The sequence below is a fragment of the Ictidomys tridecemlineatus genome, chromosome 9 (assembly GCF_052094955.1).
Source record: "Ictidomys tridecemlineatus isolate mIctTri1 chromosome 9, mIctTri1.hap1, whole genome shotgun sequence".
NCBI classification, from domain to species: domain Eukaryota; kingdom Metazoa; phylum Chordata; class Mammalia; order Rodentia; family Sciuridae; genus Ictidomys; species Ictidomys tridecemlineatus.
The window spans coordinates 1,868,309-1,891,487 of NC_135485.1; the positions used below are offsets into that span (position 1 = coordinate 1,868,309).

Here is a 23,179-nt window from a genome sequence, read left to right on the forward strand (position 1 = left end):
AGCCCACCATGGTGGCATTTGGGATCCTTTAACACCCAGTCATTGCTTCCATGGCAGCCAGAAAGCTAATTCCATTCTTCCTACTTTGTTCTTTCCTGTCCTTTCTCTTCCTGCTTTTTATTTTCCCTGTTTCCATTATTTCTGCTTAAGCACACAATTAAATGTGATAATACTCCTCAGGCCTTCTGCTGGGCATTCCCCTCCTCTGGGTAAGTGAAGCACATCCTTGAGTACCCTTGGGCACTTCGCCTCTAGTGGGGCCCCAGAATTCCCTGAACTCTGGGGGAAGTTAACTCTTGCCTGTCCTTGACAGTGAACACACAGCTTTCTTGGGTTTAAAATATATGGGTTACACTTGCTTTTTAATACAGTAGTGTTATTGTAAACAGTCTTTCTCATGCTGAATCCAGTTAAAATTGCTTCACAGTTTACTCACACCAAGACGTTATAGACTGATGATGATTTCTGATCAGGACAGCGCTGTGGTGACAACACTCCCAGCAGGCATACCGCCCAGTCTCCCTCTGCACCCACTTCCTGGAGTGAGATAACCACAGAGCCCAAGTGGTCACTGGGATTCTCAGCGGCTGGTCCTTGAGATCTTGCCAGAAGAATCTCATGTGAGGGGCTGAGATTGTGGCTCAGCGGTAGAGCGCTCGCCTAGCATATTCGAGGACCTGAGTTCAATCCTCAGCACAGCATAAAAATAAAATAAAGATGTTATGTCCAATTACAACTAAATTTTTAAAAAAAATAATAATAATAATAATAAAAGCAGAATCTCATGTGAGTTGCATAGAGTTACAAGCAAGAGTTTACTAGGAAATCTGGAGAGTACAGATTTTCAGGACAAACCAAGCAGATCACCTCGGGGAGGCCAACATGGTCCCAACAAAGTGAGGACTAGGGTTTTAAGTCCCCTTGTTCTTGCCTCAATTTCTTAGCCACCCCCATCAGTTTATTACCCTTTAAATATCTCTCAACAGCAAACTTTCTCTGTGTGGGTATTGATGTCATCATCGCAAGGGGTGGTTGGGTGGTGGTGACTTATTTGGTGATAAGGAAGGGTCTTGGTGACCTGGTCATTGGAGATAGTGCCATCAGATGTGGTCTGGAAACAATAGCTCCCTTAAGTCCCTTTAAGGACTGTAATTAACTCTGACTGGAGAGGTTCTGACATTCCAGGCCCCATTTTCCTGAAGCTCCTCTGCTTTAATGAGGTTCCCCATGATTTTAAGTAAAAATTCCCTGAAAAGATTATAATTATCTACTGGTTGGGGAAGGTTGGACATTCTGGTTCTTTTTTTTTTTTTTGGACCACAGATTGAGCTCACGGGCTCTTGACCATGGGCTACATCCCTAGCCCTATTTTGTATTTTCTTTAAAGACAGGTCTCACTGAGTTGGCTTAGTTTTTAGTTGGCTAGCCCTTGCTGGGGCTGGCTTTGAACTCACAATCTTCCCATCTCAGCCTCCTGAGCCACTGGAATTACAGGCATGCACCCATGCACCCAGCTTCTCATTCTTATAGTGGTTGCAACTATAAGAATTATAGTTCGATAAGTTTCCTGAGGTTCTGGTTTTATAACTCATGGATTTTTTTTTTCTTTTTGTACTAGGGATTGAACCCAGGGGCACTTTACCAGTGAGCTGCATCACACATGTTTTTACTTACTTATTTATTTTTAAATTTTGAAACAGTATCTCAAAAAGTTGGTTAGGGTCTTGTTAAGTTGCTGGGGCTGGACTTGAACTTGCAATCCCCCTGCTGCAGCCTCCTAAGCTGATGCGATAACAGGCGTGCATTGATATGCCCAGCTATGACTCATAAATTTTTTTTAAATTTTTTTAGTTGTCAGTGGACCTTTATTTTATTTATTTATATGCAGTGCTGAGAATTGAATCCAGTGCCTCACACATAGTAGGCAGGCACTCTACCCACCTATTCATGGCTGACTAACCCACCTCATAGAGCTGTCCGTAGAGTGCTGTGAAGTCTCACCTTCTTCACACCTGTAAAGGCTGCTGCCCACCCTCTTTCTCCTGCATCTGTCTCCTGGATGAATGGCCAGTTTTCTTCTGCCTTTTTTTTTTTCCCCCTGCTGTTTGAATCTCACAATCCAGTCTCAGGCCTGGAGCAGCCTTTCTGTTGCCTGCATTTCCTCTGAGTAGTGTGTGTGTATGCTTCTGGGGACTGAACCCAGGGTTGTTGTACCACTGGGTTGCATTCTGAGCTATTTTTTATTTTCAGACAGGAGCTCGCCAAATTGCCCAGGTTGTTATCAAACTTGCTGGGATTACAAGTGTGCACCATCACTCCTGGCTCAAACTTCATTCTTTTCCCCTCCTTCTGAGTTGAGATTCCTAGAGGTTCCTCCCCAGATTTGTTGCTCTTCCTCCAGAGTGTAATAGGGCCAGCTTTGTGCCTTCAAGGATGTAAAATGAGCTGGCAGGTGCAGGGAGAACCACTGTAGCATGGAGCTGGGGTTGGGTGGGTTCTTTGTCTCTCAGATTCAAAGAATGAAATCCACAGACACAAATAGTGGAAGGGTAAAAACAAAGTAACAGGAAGAAAGAAGGGGAGGGTTCCCGAGAAAGGTTTGCCAACAGGTTTCTGTTGTCTAGGGGTTTATATGAGTCTGTGGAGTTCAGGAAGTTAACCCCAAACCCATTCTTGGCTAAAGCAGTCAGTGTCCAAGAGCTCTTCATGTACCCTTTGTTCTAATCAGGCTACCTAATTGTTGCTGCCTTGTTGGAGGGAGTCTGGGCATTAGGCAACAGACCAGACATCTGGGTTTTTTGGGTTCCAGCTAATGGGACCCAATTATCAGTTAGCGTTTCTGCTTACATAGGATGAGGCCTAGCGTGTGCTATAGTTTCTCAACCCTGCTGCACAGAGACCTGACCTTGAAGGGGCCCAAATTGCCTTTCTGCTTATTTTTACTCTTCCTTCTATATCACCAGGACAAGGCATATGATTTTTCTGGAGTCAACCTAACCAGATGTCTGGTCATAAACTTCTTGTGCTTAATATTTTTAAAATAACCATATTTTGTTTAAAGAGTGAGCATCTGATCTGCTCCAGGCTTTTTCACATATGATATATTATTTAATGTGATGACAGTGTCACCACCCTAGCCTCATCCTCTTCATAAAAAGTGAAACATGGCCTGGAGGGAGCTGACAGTGGCCCTGCATTGAGGAGAGTGCAGGGCAGTGGCTGTGGAGGTTGGAGTTGGAGAGTGCACCATGCCACATCATTGACTCCAGTATATCTGGGCAGTGGAGGAGGAATGCTTCTGACTGGGAGCTGGACTGCCACGTGGGGTTTTGGTGGGAGTTGTGCAGAAGCATAAGTGGCAGGCTATGGCTAGGCTGGAGGGAGGGGTGGGTGCCATAGTCCCACTGACTAGGAGGACTGTGAGCATGGAGAAAAGCATGTGGAGGGGAAGGGTCATATTTAAGTCATGTCTCCACAATCAGACCTTTGGAAAAGGAGCACTCTCAGCAGGCCCTGTGGGGTACAGTCCTGCTCCTGTTGGTGCTCAACCTGGTGGAATGAGGTCCCAAGTAGGGGTTGAGGTTTGGGGCTCATCTGCCTCTAGCCAGTTATTCAAACCTACAGGGGTGTGGTTGAGGTAGTGGGGAGAAACAGGAGGAAGACTAGGGTCCTAGACATTGTCATGTAAAGGGCTGAGGGATTCTGGTCCTGCCTGTGCTCATAGAGACACTTGTGACATTCTTTGAGCTGATGGATGTGAGGGCACCCACTCAGCTATGCACCACCAAGATGGCAGCTGCTATAAGGCAAGCAAGACATGCCTCTGCAACACCACTGTGCAAATGCTCTATTGACAGGAAGAAACTGGGTCTCCATGAGGGTCTGCTGGGAATAGAGATTTTGATTTTAACAAATGTAGGGTGTCTCTGTCCTCTGCATTTGCATTGACGGGGCTGATGCCATCCATGTGCTACACATGTTCACTCCAGCAACCTCAGCAGGGCCTGGGGGTTCTCAAGAACAAATGAGACTAGTGGGCCAGCAGGAGAGAGCCTTGAGGTTCTCAAATGTGGCTGAGAATGTAGAAAATTTGAGTGAACCTGAATCCTCTGTTTTTAAAAGTGGGTACTCAACTACAGAATAAAAGGCACCCGCGCCTTTTGCTCTCAGGGAAGTTTTGGTGTGTGTGAGGCACAAGTCTTGGAGAGCTCCTTCCTAGGGGACATGTCTGGGTCTTCTCTCTGTCAAGGGCACAAGCAAGGGACTGTGCTTTCCTTATCCTCGGCCTGCCACCTGGGCAGCTTCTGTCGACAGCTGCACCCTCCCTTCCTCCTCACCTCCAGCAGAGACTTAGGACCACCCCTGAGCTCTCTGGCAGCGGTTTCTGGGGAATTCTAAAGGGTGCCTGGAGGACTGGCTGTAATGACCAGACATCTGGGTTGTCTGGGTTCTAGCTAATGTGACCTGAAGCAGCAGTTGCTTTGCTCAGCAAACACATGAATGGATCTGGATGTTCACAAGCACAGAGATCTTCCCTCCTTTGGTCTTTGCTCCTTTTAGAAGAATTTGTTACCATTTGTGAAGATGTTTAAATTATGTAATGCCGATGGTTGGCTCTTCCTGGTGGAATGGCCGCTGTTGTGAGATGATGTGCATTTTCTCTTCCATTTTGCAGATGATGTCTTTCTGCCTAAAGATATCGACCTGGACAGTGTGGATATGGATGAGACCGAGAGGGAAGTGGAATATTTTAAAAGGTAAATGTTAGAACTGAATGTTTAAAACAAAGGTAGCCCTGTGGATGCCGAGCTTGTTTTGTTTCCTCTCTTCTCCTGACCCTCCCCTGGCCTTTCCATGGTGCTAGATGAATTTCATCTGCAAGCTAGCAGCACAGGCCTGTGTCTTGCCCATGCCCCCAGCACTTGCTTACACACTCGGCCCAACTTCACACACCTGTTCACTTATCCCCTCCCATAGCTGTTCAGAGTCTGGTTGGTGGTGGTAGTTCTCATGGTGGGCCTGGACCAGCAGTGGCACACAGGAACCCAAGTCCCTCCCAAGACCTGCTGCATCTGACTGGGAGTGTTTTGGCAGGGGTTTCACCTGCATTTATGAATGCCTTCCAGGTGATCCTTAATGGTTGAACGCACTCATGTGTCCTACATTTAAGGAGAAAAGTAATATTTTAGATATTGGCTATTTTTTTTGATGGTAGTCTATCAGTAATGTTTTATCTACTGTGAGAACTGTGGGAAAAAAATTATTTTAAAGCACTTTATATTTTCTTTGGAATTATACACAAGTAATACAAAGAAGGAGTATGCAATGCAAAAATTGATTAACTCATTCCTAAAATATTGGAGAATTATAAATACTTCTGGAAATTACATCTAACTTTTGTATAATTTAGTATACATATTAGCAGATGGAGAAAAGCATTCACTAAACTAAACATTCATTCATATAAAAACTTAACAAATGAGAAGAAAAGGTCCATGAAAGAGGGAAAGGCCTTCAGGAAGTGTCGTGTGTGACAGCAAGAGAGCAAAAGCGTCCTTTCAGGTTGGAGATGCCAACTCTCATTTGTAAATGTCTGAAAAGAAGCGAAGGGGTAAGAGAAGGAAGAAAATGGCATTATTCTCACATAACCCAAAAGAAACCATTGATAGATTATTTGAATTAATGAAATAGGTTGGCAAGGGTATTGGATTCAAAGTCAGCAAGTAGTCTCCCTTCTTTAACATCTTTGAAAAAAAAAAAACATGTACCTAGGATGATGATGTTCATCTATTCCATCATCTTTTCAACTTCCATAATTCCTCCCCTTTGCCTAATCCAAAGTTCCTCCACTCTTGGAGGCATTTTTATCTTAGAACAAACAAGTTTTACAGTAACTACCTCTCTCCACCTGCTCCCACAGAAGCAGGCAAGACCTAAGCTGAGGTTTTGTGGGCAAAGGTTCTGGGGAGGCTTTGGCCTAGGTTTTCTATTACTAAACCACTGTGCCCTGAGTATTGGGCAAGAGCACCTGGGAACAGAGATAGGAACTGAAGGTATGACTGAAAGCCAAATGTGGTGGCTAATGCAGGAGGATCAGTTGAGCCCACAAGTTCAGTATCATCCTGGGTAACAGCAAGACCCTGTCCCCCAAAAAAACAAGCAAACAGGCGTGTGGTTGCCTCACATGCATGAGGTATTGGCTTTAATCCTCAGCACCACATTAAAAAAAAAAAAAAGATATTATGTCCATTTACAACTAAAAAAAAATTTTTTTAAATACATAGTTGCAATTCAAGTGGCAGGGAAGGTGGTTTACCCTGGGGCTGGGTTTGGGGAGCAAGGGATGGAGTAGGGCTACATTTTGGATATAGGAAGAACCTCAGAGGGAAGTTTTCCCAAGGTAGCCTGTAAGATTCTTGTGCATTAAAATCATGCATGACTTCATTCATAAACAGACACCCCAGACTTGGGAAAAACAAGAGAAATATAATGGTTAAAATCAAGAATAAAGTAGAGCTAAACACAGTGGTATATACCTATAATCCCAGCTACTTGGGAGGCTGAGGCAGGAAGGTCACAAGTTTGAAGGACTGGGGATGTATCTCAGTGGTAAAGTACTCTGAGTTCCATCCCTAGTACCAAAAAAAAAAATCAATACATAGATGACACAAACAGGTTAGACAGTGTTACAAAGGGAATTAATGAACTAGAAAACATCTGAAAAATGTACCCAGAATGTAAGCAGGGCACAGTGGTGCACACTCGGAGTGTGAAGAAAGAGGATCACAAGTTCAAAGCCAGCCTCAGCAATGGTGAGGCACTAAGCAACTCATTGAGACCCTGTCTCTAAATAAAGAACAAAACGGGGCTGGGGAAGTGGCTCGGTGACAGAGTGCCCCTGAGTTCAATCCCAGTACCAAAAACAATGTACCCAGAAAGCATTGAAATGTTTAGAAAATACGAAAGAGAGGTTGAAACTAAGTAAATCTAATAAAAAAAAAAAAACCTTAATATATAACATCAGCCCAAGAAAAGTATTAAAATCATGAACCAAGAATTTCTGAGGAGATGAAACCTTCAACTGCAAATCTTTCCAGCAGAAAAGAAGGTAGGGAATATGTGCATACTTTCAAAGAACAGATCAGCCAGTCTCTGAAACAAACTACCAGAGAATTTAACAAGCAGAGCACACCTACAAGAGAATGTGCCCTACTTTGTTTTATGTGACAAGTAAAATTTCAGTTCAAAATCTGCCAAGAAATAATACCAGGGAACAAAAAAGAAAATTTATAGGTTTGTCTCACTTGTGAATAATGATTACAGAAATCCTAAGGAAAATACGCTCATTCCAAATCCAACAGTGTGTTTTCTAAAACAGTGTGCCATGGTCAGTTGGGCTTAGCCCAGGAGTGCAGAGGGAGTTTCATATTCAAACACCCGTTCACTGTTTGCTACATTGGTATTTTCAAGGAGAGCTGTTTAATAGATTCAGAAAAAGCATTTGACAAAATTTTAGCACCCGTTTGTAATTAACATGGAAAAGAAAAAATAGAAAGCCAGCAATAGAGCTGCAATATTAAATAGAAAGGTAACAGACTAACTTGAGTAAGTGATTTGCTAAAAGAGAAGAAAAAGAAACCTGTATGCAGTAGTTTCCTAAAGGGAAAGAATGTGGAAGCATGTGCAGAACAGAGATGCTCTCTTATTACTACTTGAATTCTTGGCCAGCATAGTAAGACAGGAAAAGAAATTGAAGACTGAGAAGTGGAAAGGAAGAAATAAAACTCTCTTATGGTTGCTCTAGTTGTCTGCATAGTACATGCAAAAGAACATACAGCTGGGGCTGGCTGTGTAGGAGAAGCACAGAAGTTATTTGGTATTCTCTATGCCATTAATAAGTAGAAGATGCAGCTACAAAATGACAGCATTTATAATAACACCATCATCTCTGCAGGACCCATGAATAAAGCTAACAAAAGTTGTATGGGACTTGTGCACAGAAGCCTGGAACTTTACTGAAAAATAATAAAAACCTAAACCACAGATCGTTTTCAAAGACAGGAAAAGTTTATGTAAAGCTATTGAGTTTCCAGTCTGTAGATACAAGCATAGTTTTGTGGAACTTGTTAAAAGAAGAAATTGTGATAGTCACACAGTAGAATGCTGCATAGCAACAAAGAGAAGCAAACTGGAGCTACCACCTAAGTGGCCTGTGCACCTGTGCAGGTCCAGCACAACTGAGTAGCTGGATTGCAGGTATGTCCACTGTACCTACTTCCTGTCTCGGGTATCTGCCTGAGAGGACCATAGGCCTGTGCCCACACACAGTCTTGGTCACACTTTATAATAACCAAAAACTGGGACCAACCCAAACATCTTTCAGAAGGAGGATGGGTGCCTGGTGCATCTCCCAGTAGAACACTCAGCAATGAGTAGGAGCCACTGCTGGTGCCACATGAAGGCAAATAGGGAGGTGTCTCCAGACCAGCTTGCTGTATGACAGAAGGCATTCTATGAGGTTCCATTGGTGTGGAATTCCAGAAAATACAGTTTCACCCATTAACAGACAACATATTGTTACTAGCCTAGACAAAGCAGGACGGTAGGAATATGAGAGTTTTGTAGAAATAGTGGATATATTTGTTAGCATTTATTAGCTCTATACTAACTATGCAGTTTTTTTATTACACATAAATCATACCACAGTAGATTTAAATCATACCACAGTAGATTTTATTATGAAGTATCTTGTTTAGAGGTGCATACATATGTGTTAAAACTATAAAGAAAAGAAAGGAAATTATTACCATAAAAAGTCAGAATGATTACTTCTGAGTGAGGAAGGTAGGCTGTGGCCTACAAAGGCATTGGGGAACATCCCCTGGCTGCTGGCAGTGTTTGTGGGGGCTCTTTGATATACAGTGTTAGTTTTGTACTTATTCTTTATTATGTATTTGTTTTGTTTACCCATCTATATGTTTCATTTTATCCCCCCAAAAAATGGAGGAATAGAACAGGGACAAGAAAGACCACTTTTCCTACAGAGCGTAAAGACTTAGAAAGTCTTGGCTTTTAAAACATTGTGATAAAATTGATAGGGAATATGGAGCCTTGAAACATCCCTGTGAAAATAGATTGCTGTGGAAATGAAGGAATATTCATAGATGGTAGTTAGTTACCCAATGGGAAAAACAAGAGATTGGAACCCTACCCCACACCGTGCTCAGGTCAACTCCGGATGGTTTAAAATTTTAAATGTCAAAAGCAAACTTTTTGACTGGGATGTAGCTCAGTAGTAGATGGAGTGCTTAGAATGTGCGATGACTTAGGTTTGATCAGCAGCACCAAAGAAAAGAAAAAGAAAGAAAGAAAAAGGCAAACCTCTTAATTTTTAATTGAGAAAATAAAGGTGAATATATTTCTGATCTAAGAGTAGGGAAAGATTTTTTAAAAACACAAACCATAAAATACCACAGTGGTATGTTCCTGTAGGCCCAGCCACTCAGGAAGCTGAGGCAGGAGAACTGCTTGAACCCAAGAGTTTGAGGTCAGCCTAGGTGACAAAGTGAGACCCTGTCTCAAAATGGAATGGAATGTGAAGTGGCTCGAATTGTAGCCCAATGGTAGAGCATGTGCTTTGCATTGTGCAAATCTGAGGTTCAGTCCCCAGCACTGATAAATTATACTACTTAAAGGCTGAGGATTCGCCTTAAAGTGTCTGTAGCACATCACAAGGAATGGTATCAGGAAGTATAAACATCACAGAACAGAGAAAAAAGACAAACCCGTTGGAAACCAGTAGGCTCCCATAGCATACATGCAGTCAGGCAAGCACAGGGATGTCTCATCCTGTCCAGGAAAGTGCTGTGTCCTCATCATTGTAGCCAGCGAATGGCCTCCATCTCTGGTGGGGGGCCGGGGGAGGGCAGCCTGGAGCCAAGCAAATCCTTACTCTGCTCCCAGGAGTATAAACTAAGTAAATCACTTGGGAAAAGAGTTGGACAGCCAGGCGCAGTGGTGCACGGCAGTAATCCCAGCAGCTCAGGAGGCTGAAGTAGGAGGATTGCAAGTTCAGAGCCAGCGTCAGCAACTCAGTGAGACCCTGTCTCTAAATAAAATGCAAAAAGGAGGCTTGAGGTTGTGGCTTAGTGTTAAAGTGCCCTTGAGTTCAGGCCCCAGTACAAAAAAAAAAAAAAAAAAAAAAAAAAGCAGAATCTGGTGAAACTGAAGTGTGTGTCCCACGTGACCCAACAGGCAGCTCCACAGCTTCTACACCTCAAGGGGCTCCTGGACTCGCACCCCAGGAAGCACAAGAGCAAGCTGAGCAGCATCTTCATCCAGCAACAGAACGGGCAGGCTCATGGAGGAAGTTCACAGAGTGTGCTGAGTGGAAGAGGCACTAAGAAGACATCCACCCAGGACGTTCCCATCTCTAGAAGCTCACAAACCCACATGACCAAGCTGCTATGAGAGAGGCTAATCACACAAATGCCAGAACAGTGACTGCACCCCTGGGAGAAGGCAGCAGGGCACTGGGGTTGCCAGCACTGGGGGCAGTCACTTGGGTCATGCTGCATCCTAGTGACCTTGTGTGCCTATTTTTTGTGCCTGGTACAGGCATGCAGTCTAGAGTTGATGCAGGCCTGATGGGGAGGCAGTACAGTCTGGTCTCACCAGGCCCAGGGTCCTTGGGGAACAGCTTGGGTTTACTGCGCAGAATTTAGATACCCATTGGAAGCCTTGGTGTGGCTTAGATTAGGGTTTTTCATTGATTTGCTTTGAACCGGGATGTGATTTCTTTTTTTGAGTATTCTAATTGCTATGTAGAGAACAGAGTGGCTGTGGGGAGCGGGTCACACTAATGGAGACGGTCTGGAAGCACTTGCCATTTGAAGGAGACAGTAGAGGCAGAAGTAGAAGTTTCCAAAAAGTTTAGAAGTTTACATCACATACACAAGGCTTGACCTGCTGTGGCCAGGGAAAAGGATTCTTGGTTTTTGAGAGATGGCACCACCCTTCCCTAGTAGACCTCAGCTTTCCCTCTACCTGGGTAGAGACCACTGGCCAGCAACACACAGTTGGGGATACACAAATGTCTACAGTTAAATGATTGAACCACAATTTAAGAAAATTCCATTTGTCCATTGGATGAGAGACACCACCACCATTCTCCTGTTTCACTTTCAGATCTGCTACCTAAGTTAGAGTTGGAATGATGAGAACTGCAAAATTACACAAGGGTTTTAAACAAAAGAAAATGTTCTTTACTTCATTTAATACGAAGTTGGCCCTTGCTGCCTGAGAAATGAGGCCAAGTATAGACTTTCTCAAAAACTGTTTAGTATGCAAGTTTTATGGACCAGAACACAGTGAGCCTAGAGGCTGGCCTGAATCTGTGCAGGGGACATGTCCTCTGGTAGAGTGCTGTAACCCTGTCTCACTGTCATGAGTCCTCGTGACAATGTGAATTCCTGAGTAAGTTAAGACACGGAGAGATCCCAGCATTGTCCTTAGTTTAGGTTATGTGCCAGCCCCAGCCTCACATGAAAATTTTGTGACACATGAAAATTATACAAAGCACGAACTTTATTCTTTGTGTGAATAGAACTTTGTTGGTGTTCAGCTGTGCTCACCTGGCTACCCACTGCTGTTGGGCTCTTGTGGAGGGTGTACACTTGTCACGACTGCTGGCCTGTCACAGAACACATGGGTCATCCCCAACAATCCTTGATAGCTGTGGCCTCAGGCTTGCCGTGGAGCCCTTCCCAGCAGTTCATGTGGGCAAGGCTCAGGCAGAGCTGCTTCCATCTGCCCTCCCAGTTATGGATAGCTGTGGCTGTCCCCTTGCCTTCCCAGCTACAAGGACTGAGATATGGAGCTAGCTGGTGGCTTCTTTCCTATTCTCATGGGGAGCTTAGGCCACACACAGGGCATGTGTTAACACAGCCCACTCCCTGCCAACCAGTGCCAGAATTGCCACCCTGGAGTCCTGCCTCAAGACATCTTCCAGTCCCGTCGTCATCCTCCCATCAGTCCTGCCAGTCTATCTGAGGAGCACGGTTGCAAACCCCACTCCCACTCTGCCCAGCTGCTGCCAAACTGTCACCTGCTCCCCAGCAAGCTGTATCTGAAGTAGTAGCCTTTGGATTAAGGAAGCAGTGACCCTCCCAGCCCTTTGTCCTTATCCTTGTCATAGCCACATCAAGAAGGACAGGGTACTAGCCAATGGTAGCTGATGAGCCAGTGAGCACCTTCCCGTGAGGAAGCTGAAGGAGGCCTGTATCCCTTAACAGTGCTGCCTCTGCCTTCCCCCATGTGGAGCCAGCTTCTTTCTGAAGGAACCCTAGTTGTTCCTGGAGCATGAGGTGGAAAACAAAAAGCACCAGAGACCACACAGGCCATGTGGTCAGTGTCCTGAAGATGGGGCCCCTGCCTCCCATTCTCCAGGTCAAGGAGGGAGTCCTGGGCTTCAGATCCCACTCCCTGACTCACACCCACCTCCAGTGAGTTTCTGGCAAGATTGGGGCTGACAAGGTTGGCCAGGCCCCAGCCTGGGTGGGGGCTGCCTCCCTCATCAGCCTCTTGTCTTTGCAGGTTCTGCTTGGACTCCGCTAGACAGACCCGACAGAGACTGTCCATCAACTGGTCCAACTTTAGCTTGAAAAAAGCCACTTTTGCTGCCCACTGAACAAAGACCACATGGAGAGGGACACGCGGGAGGAGGCCAGGCTATGCCACTTCAAGAGCTGAGCCCCTCGCCGGCCCCCCAGAGCTGCCGTGTCCACCCAGGACGGGGCAGGGTGGGGCGCCACAGCCTGAGACCCAGACCGAGAACTTGCTGCTCGACCCGCGTTGTAGCTCGTGTGCGTGTAGTCTGTGAGTGAGACTTCTTTGATTGTAGCTCTGTGCAGTCGGATTGGAACAGTAGTTCCCGCCAGTTCCTCCCACCACCGCGGCCTCAGAGGTGTGGGCCATGGCCAGAGATGAGTGCAGCATACGCGTGCTCCGTTTGCCTCTGCATCACGCCCATCCTGACGTCTGTCCCGCTGAGTGTCGCCATCCCTCAGCTCCCATGTGCCCTGCGTCCCATCAAGGCGGGCTGGGCGGGCAGGCCTCCGTTCTTCATGATCTACTGTTTCCAAGTGTACACGTTGCGCTGTTTGTGTTTGATCCCCTGACTCGTAGCCAGCTTGTGTAAGACCCCTTGCAGAATGAGAACGTTAAAAACAAGAAATCCACCCAGTACTCACACCATCACGTCTGTTCTAGAGCGTGCGACCGTACTGACACGGAGGCCTGCCTGGCTACTTTTTAACATATTGTTAAGTAATATTAAAATCATGTCTTTCTTTTTGAAAGATGGAATACATTAGTACAGCAGGAGACCCAGTCTGGTTGCTTTCTGCTGGGGGGGTGTGGCTTTGGTGGGAAGTGACAAGTGGGTGATGTGTCCCCCCAGGAGCCAGAGCTGATATCAGCTTAGGGCTCCGGGTGCCCTCATGGACCTCCATGTGCTGGGCTGGCCCAAGCACCAGGACAGAGCAGTCAGCAGGAGACACAACCACTGGATCATCACGGCTTCACGTGGACATGCCAAGAAGCCACAAGACTGGGTGGGCAGGCTCAGCAGTTCACCTGAGGGACAAGGGTGTGTTGGATTAACCCTCAGCAGCTTCATTGAGATCAGAGGCCCCTACAGCACAGAGCAGAGGGTCAGCAGGGCAGGGTCACCTGTGGCCTTTAGGCAGGTTCCCATCTACACTTTGGAAAGGTTGTGATCTAGACTAAAATGATAAATTATATTCGACTGGGTATATACATTGATAACAAAGTGAGTAGTATTTAAAATGAAAAAAGGAATCCCAGCTTGTCCCTTTCTTCTGAGATCTCTTTAGGCAATTTGCAGAACACCCACATGGAGCTGCCACCTGATTGCTGTCTAACGTCCATATCCTCCTAGAGCACTGCGTAGCTCCCTCGTCTCCCAAACTCTTGGCATCTGGAGGTCAGAGGGCTGGGAGAGGCAGGCCAAGGCAGGGCTGCTGTGGTCGACAAAGCCAGGAGCTGGCTACAAAGCTCCTGCACCAAGGTGACTTGACAGCCCAGAGGGACCTGGTTTGTGGGACAATAGGGTTGGGGCCAGCTGGGGGGGCAGCAGGTCCTGGCAACTCTGGGGACTGCACCAAGAATTGGGTGGATAGTCAGAGGAGGTACAGAATTGGGAGTTTTCCTTTGTTTATTTTGTTTTATTTTTTCCAGGTGGGAGGAAGAACAGCACATCCCTTTGTTCATAGGATGGTTCAGCGAAGGGAAAAACAGGCTGGGCTGTGACCACGGCAGGAGAGTGCCCTTGAGAGGGCAGGGACCCTGATGCAGTCCCTCAGGGATGCTGGCTTCATCTCCTGGCTGAGGTGGGGGCTGGGTAGGGGCCAAGGGCTAGGGCCTGTACCCATGTAGGAAACCCTAAATCCTGCCTGCCCAGGCCTGTTCTCCCTGTGGACAGTCTTGAAGCTGTGCTGGGAGCCAGTCCCACCTCTGGACCTCAACTTACTCATCTGTCCAGTAGAGCCATGCCAGCTGCTAAGAAGAACCACAGGGTCCCCAGCTGTGATATCAGGAACTGTTGGGAGCATGAGTGGTAAAGGGATTCCTGGGTACCCCAACAAGGACCATCACACTGAGGCCTAGAGATAATTCAAATACCAGTCCTGAGCCCAGCTCCTGAGCATTTGTCGAGGTATAGTAGTCAACTGCAGCCTCCCCTGCTCCCATTTCACCAGCCTTCAGCCTGCCCACCAACATCTGTTCCCCAAGCCCTCAGACTTCCTGGCCCTTCCCTGCTGTTCCTCCGCCAGGAACAACTGTCCTGTTTCCTTGGAGGTCACTCACCCTTCAAGACCGTCCACGTGGTTCTTTGGGTTTTTCTTCAAGAGGGTACTGCTCAACAGTGCTTATCCTCAGGAACAAAAAGAAATAGAGGATGGAACCAACTTGAGGGCACAGAGGAGAGGGAGGAGGGCTCCTGAGGACAGTCCTTCCAGGACACAGCATGGCCTGGTGATCTGTCCCACCCATTGTGCCACTTACGTATGAGGGACTAAGACCCAAGGTGTGTATGCTGCCTAGGGCAGCTGTAGACAGCCCCAGTGTTGCTGTCCTCATCAGAGCCCAGGCCTAGGGCTGTACCTGTTCTTGAGGAGATCAGTCCCCACTGGGTAGCCTGATGTTTTTGACTCTTCCCACAATATTACTAATCATGAAATGAAATAAAATAACAATAGCTAGAAAAGACCCTACCAGTGGAAAAATTTTTATTGAACTTTTTAACTTTCATACTCATTCCATTAAAACGAAACGAGCCAGGTCAGTGACACCTGAGGTCCTAGCACTCGGGAGGCTGAGGCCAAGGATCCCTTGAGCCCAGAAATTCAAGACCAGCCTGGCAACATAGATCCTGTCTCAGAAGACAATGTCAACAACAACAAAAATTAAAATCAAAATGAATTTAATGATACCAGAAAAGATTACTGCTTTTTTGTTAATTTGGGGAGGTGGTTTTTATTGTTTGGTTATTTTTACACTAGGGATTGAACCCAGGACCTTGAGCATGCTAGTCAACTGCTCAACCTCTGAGTGGCATCAGCTACATCCCTAGCTCTTCTATGTTGCCCAGGCTGATGTTCAACTCATGGTCCAAAGTGATCCTCCCAAGTGGGAGAATGTGCACCACTATGTCTAACAATATATTTATAAAAGGGAGTAGTAAAAAATTGATTTTTTTTTTTTTTGGTAGTGCTAGAGATTGAACCCAGGAACATTGTACCACTGAGCTGTGTCCCCAGCTCCCCCCCCCCTTTTTTTTTTAAAGAAACAGTTCTCACTGAATTGCAGATACTGGCCTTGAACTTGCAGTCTCCTGCCTCAGCCCTCCAAGTCACTGGGATTACAAGTGTACACCACCATACCTGGCTAGTTCACTGTTAACGACAAAAACTTACCATGTCATCGTCCAGGATGACAGGTAAAAGTGCCTCAAGTTCTGGCTCTTCATCTACAGTCAGTAGCATTATTTTGGACCCACTACTGAAATGCAAGAATAAGCAAGCATTCAGGAGTGGGCATCATGAACTATATAAGGAGAGTCAAGGCAATAGGAATTATCAGTAACTTCTTGCAAGCACACCTGTGGCTGAGCGGGTCAGGAGACACCTGTGTAACCAGGAGCCTCCAGATAGTTCTTGGTGGCAAATGCATTAGGTTCCAGGATGAGTGAGTGGAGGGACATAAGAGGGACCAATTGCTATGGAAACTGTCCTCTTTCACACAGATGATGGCATGCCAACAGCTCAGGATAGTAGTCCTTAAGAGAAGGCAAGACAGGTAAGCCCTTAGGCAACCAGCTCTTTGCCTAGAGGCAGCTTCCAGGTCCCAGCACTGAGACAGGAACCCAGCAGCATTGTTGAACAGAGGAAAGACCAGAGTTTGAGGAGGCCACAATAACTGGGATTTGGGTCAGAGTTCCAGGCAGGAGGGGCTTGTACGTAGAGGTCTGGAGATGAGATCTGCTGCGAGTCCCCTCTATTCCTTGGATCAGTTCTCATCTGTGCACAGGTTGCATAAATCTAAGCACTGAGTCTCCAAAAAGCAGCAAGGTGTTCGTACCTGATGTTTGAATTGGGTGAAGTGGAGGCAGGTAGTAAGGCACTGGAAACATGCTTATTAGCTGCCTCAGAGGAATCCAGTTGACCCCACACAACTTCCTGGCCGATAGAACAAAGCCCAGCATTCTCTGAAGAAATACAGGAACTTCCCACCTCAGCCAAGAGCAAGTCACAACACGGGCACATGGTCAGAGGCTACCAGGCTCTGCCAAAATAAGGAAAACAAACTGTAATCAAGAGGAGTTCCAGTCAAAAGAAACAGATTCAAAAGAAACACAGTAAGTCCATAAGAAACTTAAAAGGACCATTATAAGTCTTTTAAATGTTCTCAGTGATGTCAGTATAAACAAGGTGAAGGAATACATGTAAAAACCAAAAAAGACAAAAGGCCAGTGTGCACAAGGCAGTACTGCCAAACAACATGAGCTGAAATGGTGTACCCTGGACAGAATTAATAGCAAATAGGAAGTCTGCACTTGATGTTGTGTGCATGTGTCTATATCACATATTTGTGTATACACACATGTGTATGTGGAAAATGCATATGAACTAAAAAATATAGTTTGCCATCTGTGGAACTGGAGTCCTAAAAGAGGTAGGGGACAAACTGAGTGCAGTGGCCCACACCTGTAATTCCAGTAGCTCAGGAGGCTAAGGCAAAAAGATCACAAGTTCAAAGCCAGTCTCAACTTAGGCCCTAAGCAACTCTTAAGACCCTGTCTCTAAATAAAAATTTTTAAAAGGGGCTGGGGATGTGGCTCAGTGGTCAAACAGCCCTGGGTTCAGTCCTCAGTACAAAAAAAAAAGAAGAAGAAGAAGAAATGGAAGTATAAGAGGTGGGAACCTAGGGCATTGTGCATGCAAGACAGATACAACCACCAATACATTGGGAACCAAAGAACCAGAGTCATAGAAAATCATGTTCAAAATGCTGAAAGCAATGGTTCATGAAATCTCAAAAATAGGTAGAGAAACTATCATGTGCCTGTGGTCCCAGTTAACTTGGGAGGCTGAGATGAGAGGATCACTTGAGCCTAGGAATTGGAAGACAACCTGGGCAACATAGCAAAAACCCTGTCTTTTTTTTTTTTTTTTAAGGCACATTGCAAAGTATGGATTAGCAGTCTTAACAGAAATCATGAAAGAGAAGAAAATGACATTTAAAGCATTGAAGGATAAAACCAAAACAAAAACCTGTCAAGCTCAGATTCTGTATATAGAGCATAACTCCAGAAATGAAGGTGGGGAGATCCACTTAAGACTGACCCGCTGCTTAGTGTGACTGGTGATAAGTTATCCAAAGAATGCACTTGCTAGGCGCATTGGCAAGTCTGCAGTCCCAGTGACTTGGGAAACTAAGGCAGGAAGGTCCCAAGTTCAAGGCCGCCTGGGCAACTTAAGACCTTGTCTCAAAATGAAAAATAAAAACAAGGGGCTCTTGATGTAGCTAAATGGTAAATTACCCCTGGGCTCAATCCTTAGTACTACCAAAAAATAAAAATGTTAAATAGTTAAAATCAGTAAATAAACATTAGAGGACAGGTGGTATGGCTCAGTGGCAGAGTGCTTGCTAGTATGCATGAGATGCTGGGTTCCTATCATCAGCACTACAAAAAATAAAAATAAAGCCTCTGTAAATGGTCCTAAAAGCAAACTGCAAATAAAGAAACATCCATCCAAGGATAACTATAAAAAAGTTGATAAGAGCACTCACCACACATGCGCAAGGCCCTGGGTTCCATCCTCAGCACCTCATACAAATAATAAATAAATAAATAAATAAATAAAACTTTTTTAAAAAGTTGATAAGAAAGATGAGTGGAGTTGGAGTTGTAGCTCAGTGGGAGAGCACTTGCCTAGCATGTGTGAGGCACTGGGTTCAATTCTCAGTACCACATATAAATAAAAGTCTATCAACAACTAAAAAATACTTTAAAAATATAAGACGTGGTATTTGAAGCAAGATTTTTCTTGTGCTTCTTGCCAGCCAGCAAGGCAAATCTCCACAACAGATTGCTATGGCCAAGATCATGGTCCTCCTGCAACCTCCCAGGATAGTTCTTTCTCCAACAAGGAGCACAGGGTCATTGTCCATCCTGCCTTCAGCCACCTGTTGCTGAGGTTAAGAGGTGGGACTCTCCACTGCCACCCAGCCCCACTCAAGGAGATCACACCCAGAACATGGCCCTGATCACAGTTGCCCTTGCTTATGAGACTGGTCCCAGGCCAAGAAAGTCCAGTCGAGAAGAAAGGGCTACTCCCCGATCCTCAGCTTCTGTTACCCAATTCCTGAGCCAGTGGTCCCAACAAACCAGGTCCTGTCACTCACCTGAAACACCAAACAGAAGAGGCTATCACCTCTTCTGTGATAAGTGGGAAAAGACTTAAATCACTGTAGCCATATTAGGAAGGCAAAGTGAGTTCAAACACTGGCAGGAACTGGAGGTTCACCCCTTCCCCGTTCTTCCTCAAAGGAATCTTGGTCACATGTGGTCAGTTGATCATTCTAAAAACCTCTTAGTATCTTGAGGGCAATTTCCACTGGTCTGTCAGACCTGGGATCCTAGGACAGGACAAATGAGTTCCCATGAGATGATCATTCCTCTAGGGAAGCAGTCTCATCACAGGGTGACCTGTCTGCAAGGCTTCCTCTGTTCTACTTCCACTGCCCCTGAAAGGAGCTGGACAACACCTGAAGACCTGGAACTGAATGCTGTAAAAGCTAATCATCGATGCCCCTGCAAATCTTGTCTTGAAGGGAGGACAAGATCTATGGTGGTGAACTTAAGGCTAGTAAACTTTGTATTACTAGTCTATAGATGAACACATTGAATAATTAACATGTCTACATGCAGAGCTGACCAGGTGACAAAGGAAACAAAATGAAGGTAGAGTTGCCAAGCTTTATGCTGCTTTCAGTTACATTAGGCATCTGCTCTAAGTAAAAACCCAGTGCTTTTGGACAGGCAGCCTCTCAATCCCTACCCTCAGCTTGAGTCCTGGGTAGAGAAACAGGCCTTGTGTAAAATGGATAGTTCGTTCTCTCCTCCCACAGACACTGGCTTCATCTGCAGCAGAGAATAAAAGGCTCAAGGCCAAAAAAAAAAAAAGCACCCTTGAGAATACTGAAGGCTACACTCACCCTGGGCACTGGGGCTGTAGTAGTGCCAACAGTTTGTTAGTGAGCTGTTCACTATGACAGGTGCCTGAGAATGACAAATTAAAGGAGGATCATGGTTCCAGAGGTTTCAGTCCATGGTCAGCCAGCCCCATTCCTTTGGGCATGAGGTGAGACAGAACATCATGGCAGAAGAGCATGGTGGAGGGAATATGCCCACCTCAAGGCAGCCAGAGTAAGAAAGAAAAAGAGTCTAGGGACTAAAAAAAAAAAAAAAAAAAAAAACTTCCACGGCAAACCCCCAGTAACCACCTTCTAACAGCCATGGTCCCACCTCCAGTTTCTCCACCTCCCAGTGTCTATTCAGCTGTCAATGGATTAGTCCACTGATGTGGTCAGAGCCCTCATGAGCCAATAAAAGCCCCACCTCTGAACACTGCTACATTGGAGACCAAGCCTTTGAGGACATTGTAAATGCAAACCATAGCAAGCAATGACCTCAGAACTAATCTTGCAGAGGAGTTGGAATTTGATTGAATTTGTTTGTAGAAACATTTATGTCCCAGGGCATTGTTGAAAATAACAGAGCAATGAGTTGCAACAATAGTGGTTTAACAGCCAGATATGCTCAGGAAAAGAGAACTCTACAAAAATCACTGTGGTCCTGGATAACTGGAGACACCCTGAGGGGCAAGAGAGGGTTTAAATGATTCCACTAAAATAACTGGATAAATGTGAGAGATTGCTGACATCCCCAGCAGGGGCACACTTTAGAAACCTTGGGTAGACATAATGACAAACCCTATAACGCCTTTTCCATAGTACCTAAGCACTTACCATGCTCTGAATATGTAATTTTTTTCTTCCTTTTGAGAACTCAAACCTCTTAAAGCATTTTACAACTTCTGTTTGGTACATCCAAACCACCAGTGTTGCTATTCTTGTGTTTTGGAGCCACTATTAAGTGAAATGAGTTATTTGAACACATACATTGTGATACCTTGACAGTCGACCTGATACCCAAGAAGGCTACTAGTGACTAGAAGTGACTAATGGGAAGGAAATATGACCCATACACTGGTGGAAAAGAAAATTAAGAAAATGGACACTATGGAAGAGTGGATGTCAGATTTTATCACAAGACTTCTAAATAGCCAATATAAATATATTCACAGAACTAAAGGAAACCATGATTAAAGATGTAAGCAATAGCCGAGTGCAGTGGCTTACCTCTGTAATCTCAGCAACTCAAAGCTGAGGCAGGAGGATCACAAGTTTGAGGCCAGCCTCAGCAATTTAGCAAGGTCCTAAGCAATTTAGCAAGACCTTGTCTCAAAATAAAAAGGGCTGGGGGTGCTGGAGATATAGCTCAGTTGGTAAACTGCTTGCTTTGCATACACAAGGCCCTGGGTTCAATCCCCACTACTACCACCAAAAAAATAAAAATAAAAGGACTAGGAAAGTAGCTCAGAGATTAAGCATCCCAGGTTCAAAACCCAATACCACCAAAAATAAGAAAAAAAAATAAAACGGAATTACTTCCAAAACAAAAAACAAATGAAAATTAAAGAATTTGAAAAGTACAATATCTGGGCCCTGCAATGGCTATGGATATTATGCAGCAGCTGAGGTGGGAGGGTTACATACCACAAAGTATAGAGGTGAAAGTGTAACCCAGCTTGTGAGAGCTCCACAGTATAAAGGGAGAGAAAAGATGCACAGCTTCACCAAAAACCAGGTAATATCTGTTCTCAAGATGTTCCTAACTGCAACAAAGCTCAGCCATGACAACACAGGAACCAGATGTTTGTACCTGGCAAGGGAAGACAACCTGTTGAGTGTGCAGTTTTTCACTCCTCCAGTGGAGAGAACTGGTGTTCCACATGTTCTTGAGCATATGGCCCTTTGTGGTTCTCAAAACTACAGAATCCATGCAGAAAGCTTTTCTTCAAAATATTGAACATTTCCACTTTAATGAATGCCTTCACAGGCAGGAAGGATAGTAGTGACTAGAACAAGAGGAATCCGTATGACCCCCAAATGCCCTTGATTTTTAGGGAACATTTACAGATAATGAGAGGATTATTTTCTCAGCACCTTCTGAGCAAACTTTCCCTGGCCACACTCACTCATTGGATGTGATCCCTCGTGCATCCCAAAGCTCATGTGGGAGCAGTTCAAACCATTTCATGCTACTCTCTACCACCTAAATAGTGCTAGGTTCTTCACTTAGGGTAATTCTCAGATCGGCATCTGCAACAAATTCATGAAGGAGCTCTGGGTGAATTTCATAAAATTGAACCAAATATCACAGTGCCAGCCCAGAAGACCTGGGACAAGCTGGGGGAATTCAGGGTGCAGCCTAGATTCATTTGCTACAGATAACAAACAACGGTCAGTGTTGGTTTCCTCTTGGTGATGTCACTGACACATTTGAAGTCTTCACATTAAATCTTCTGGCTTCACTCTTTTTTATTATTATTATTATTATTATTATTATTATTATTATTATTATTATTATTTTAGATGGACACAATATTTATTTATTTTTATGTGGTGCTGAGTATCAAACCCAGTGCCTGACACATGCTAGGCAAGCAATCTACCACTGAGCCACGATCCCAGGCCTCTGTTTTCACTCTTGATTGCTGGGCCAAGTTCCCCCTTTACAAAGCCTAATTGAATCTGGACTTGGCACAGACTTTTCTCCCTGGTATAATGGCTACATAAGGGAGGCCTGCTTCAATATAAGTCTCCAAGGGATTGCCAAGAAAGATATTCAGACAGAGATCTTGTGAATAGAACAGTTGAGAAATAATTGAGAAAGGATTTGAAGAATGTTGAGGGCTGACGCATGGGATTTTTGCCAGAAGTAGTGGTTGAGAGGTGACGCTAGGGAGCCATTAAGATGATGACTTTTGAGTTCTGGCGGAGTTCCTGGAGAGTTCCCATTGGTTGGGGAAGTGCCAGAGGAGGGATATTTCTGGTTGCTGGTTCCTGGAGAAGCCGCGTGGCGTTCGGGAGAGTTCCAGGGGAGCGTGTGTGGAGTGTGCTGGTGGAGTTCAAAAATAAAGTTTATTCCTGCTTCAGTGGCTCGTGATTTGTGCCCAGCCAGACTGCGGCAGAAGAGGTTTGAAGTGAAGCTTTACTTTATACAATTGAAATTCAAATAAAGCATCAGTCTACCAGCTTTGGACTTGCCCTGACAAAGCTTCCTGCTAGAATCATGATAGGTACCCTGTGGAGCTTTTCCAGGTGGGAAATCAGCTAAATTTAGGCAGTGCCTTAAGGAAAATCCTAAATTTTTCTAAGAAAAAGTATTTTTAAGAATAATCAGCATAAACTGACTTGATGAAACCTGATGACAAGTATCATGAGAAATGCAAATAGGAACAGAAAA

The 23,179-nt window shown here is 45.0% G+C and overlaps 1 protein-coding gene and 1 long non-coding RNA gene across 10 annotated transcripts in view; one reads left to right on the plus strand and one right to left on the minus strand.

The window, feature by feature from the left end:
* Positions 1–15,289, plus strand: part of Fam193a (family with sequence similarity 193 member A) — a 138,758-nt gene extending 123,469 nt beyond the window's left edge. For 6 of the 9 annotated variants that reach the window (XM_078020883.1, XM_078020884.1, XM_078020885.1 and 3 more), the window contains 2 exons: positions 4,676–4,757; positions 12,595–13,383. In XM_078020883.1, coding sequence (XP_077877009.1) covers positions 4,676–4,757; positions 12,595–12,688 — 176 coding nt within the window. In that variant the 3' untranslated portion in view covers positions 12,689–13,383. Of the gene's footprint in view, positions 1–4,675; positions 4,758–10,254; positions 12,504–12,594; positions 13,384–13,895; positions 14,090–14,259 lie in introns of those variants that run through there. The other 3 variants (XR_013425623.1, XR_013425624.1, XR_013425626.1) reach the window with 3 other exon arrangements.
* On the minus strand, positions 10,250–23,172 carry LOC144366568 (uncharacterized). The gene is made up of 2 exons (XR_013425628.1): positions 18,991–23,172; positions 10,250–16,866 (listed from the first exon to the last, which is right to left on the minus strand). It is a non-coding gene; the product is annotated as an uncharacterized LOC144366568 (long non-coding RNA).
* Positions 23,173–23,179: the final 7 nt, after the last annotated feature.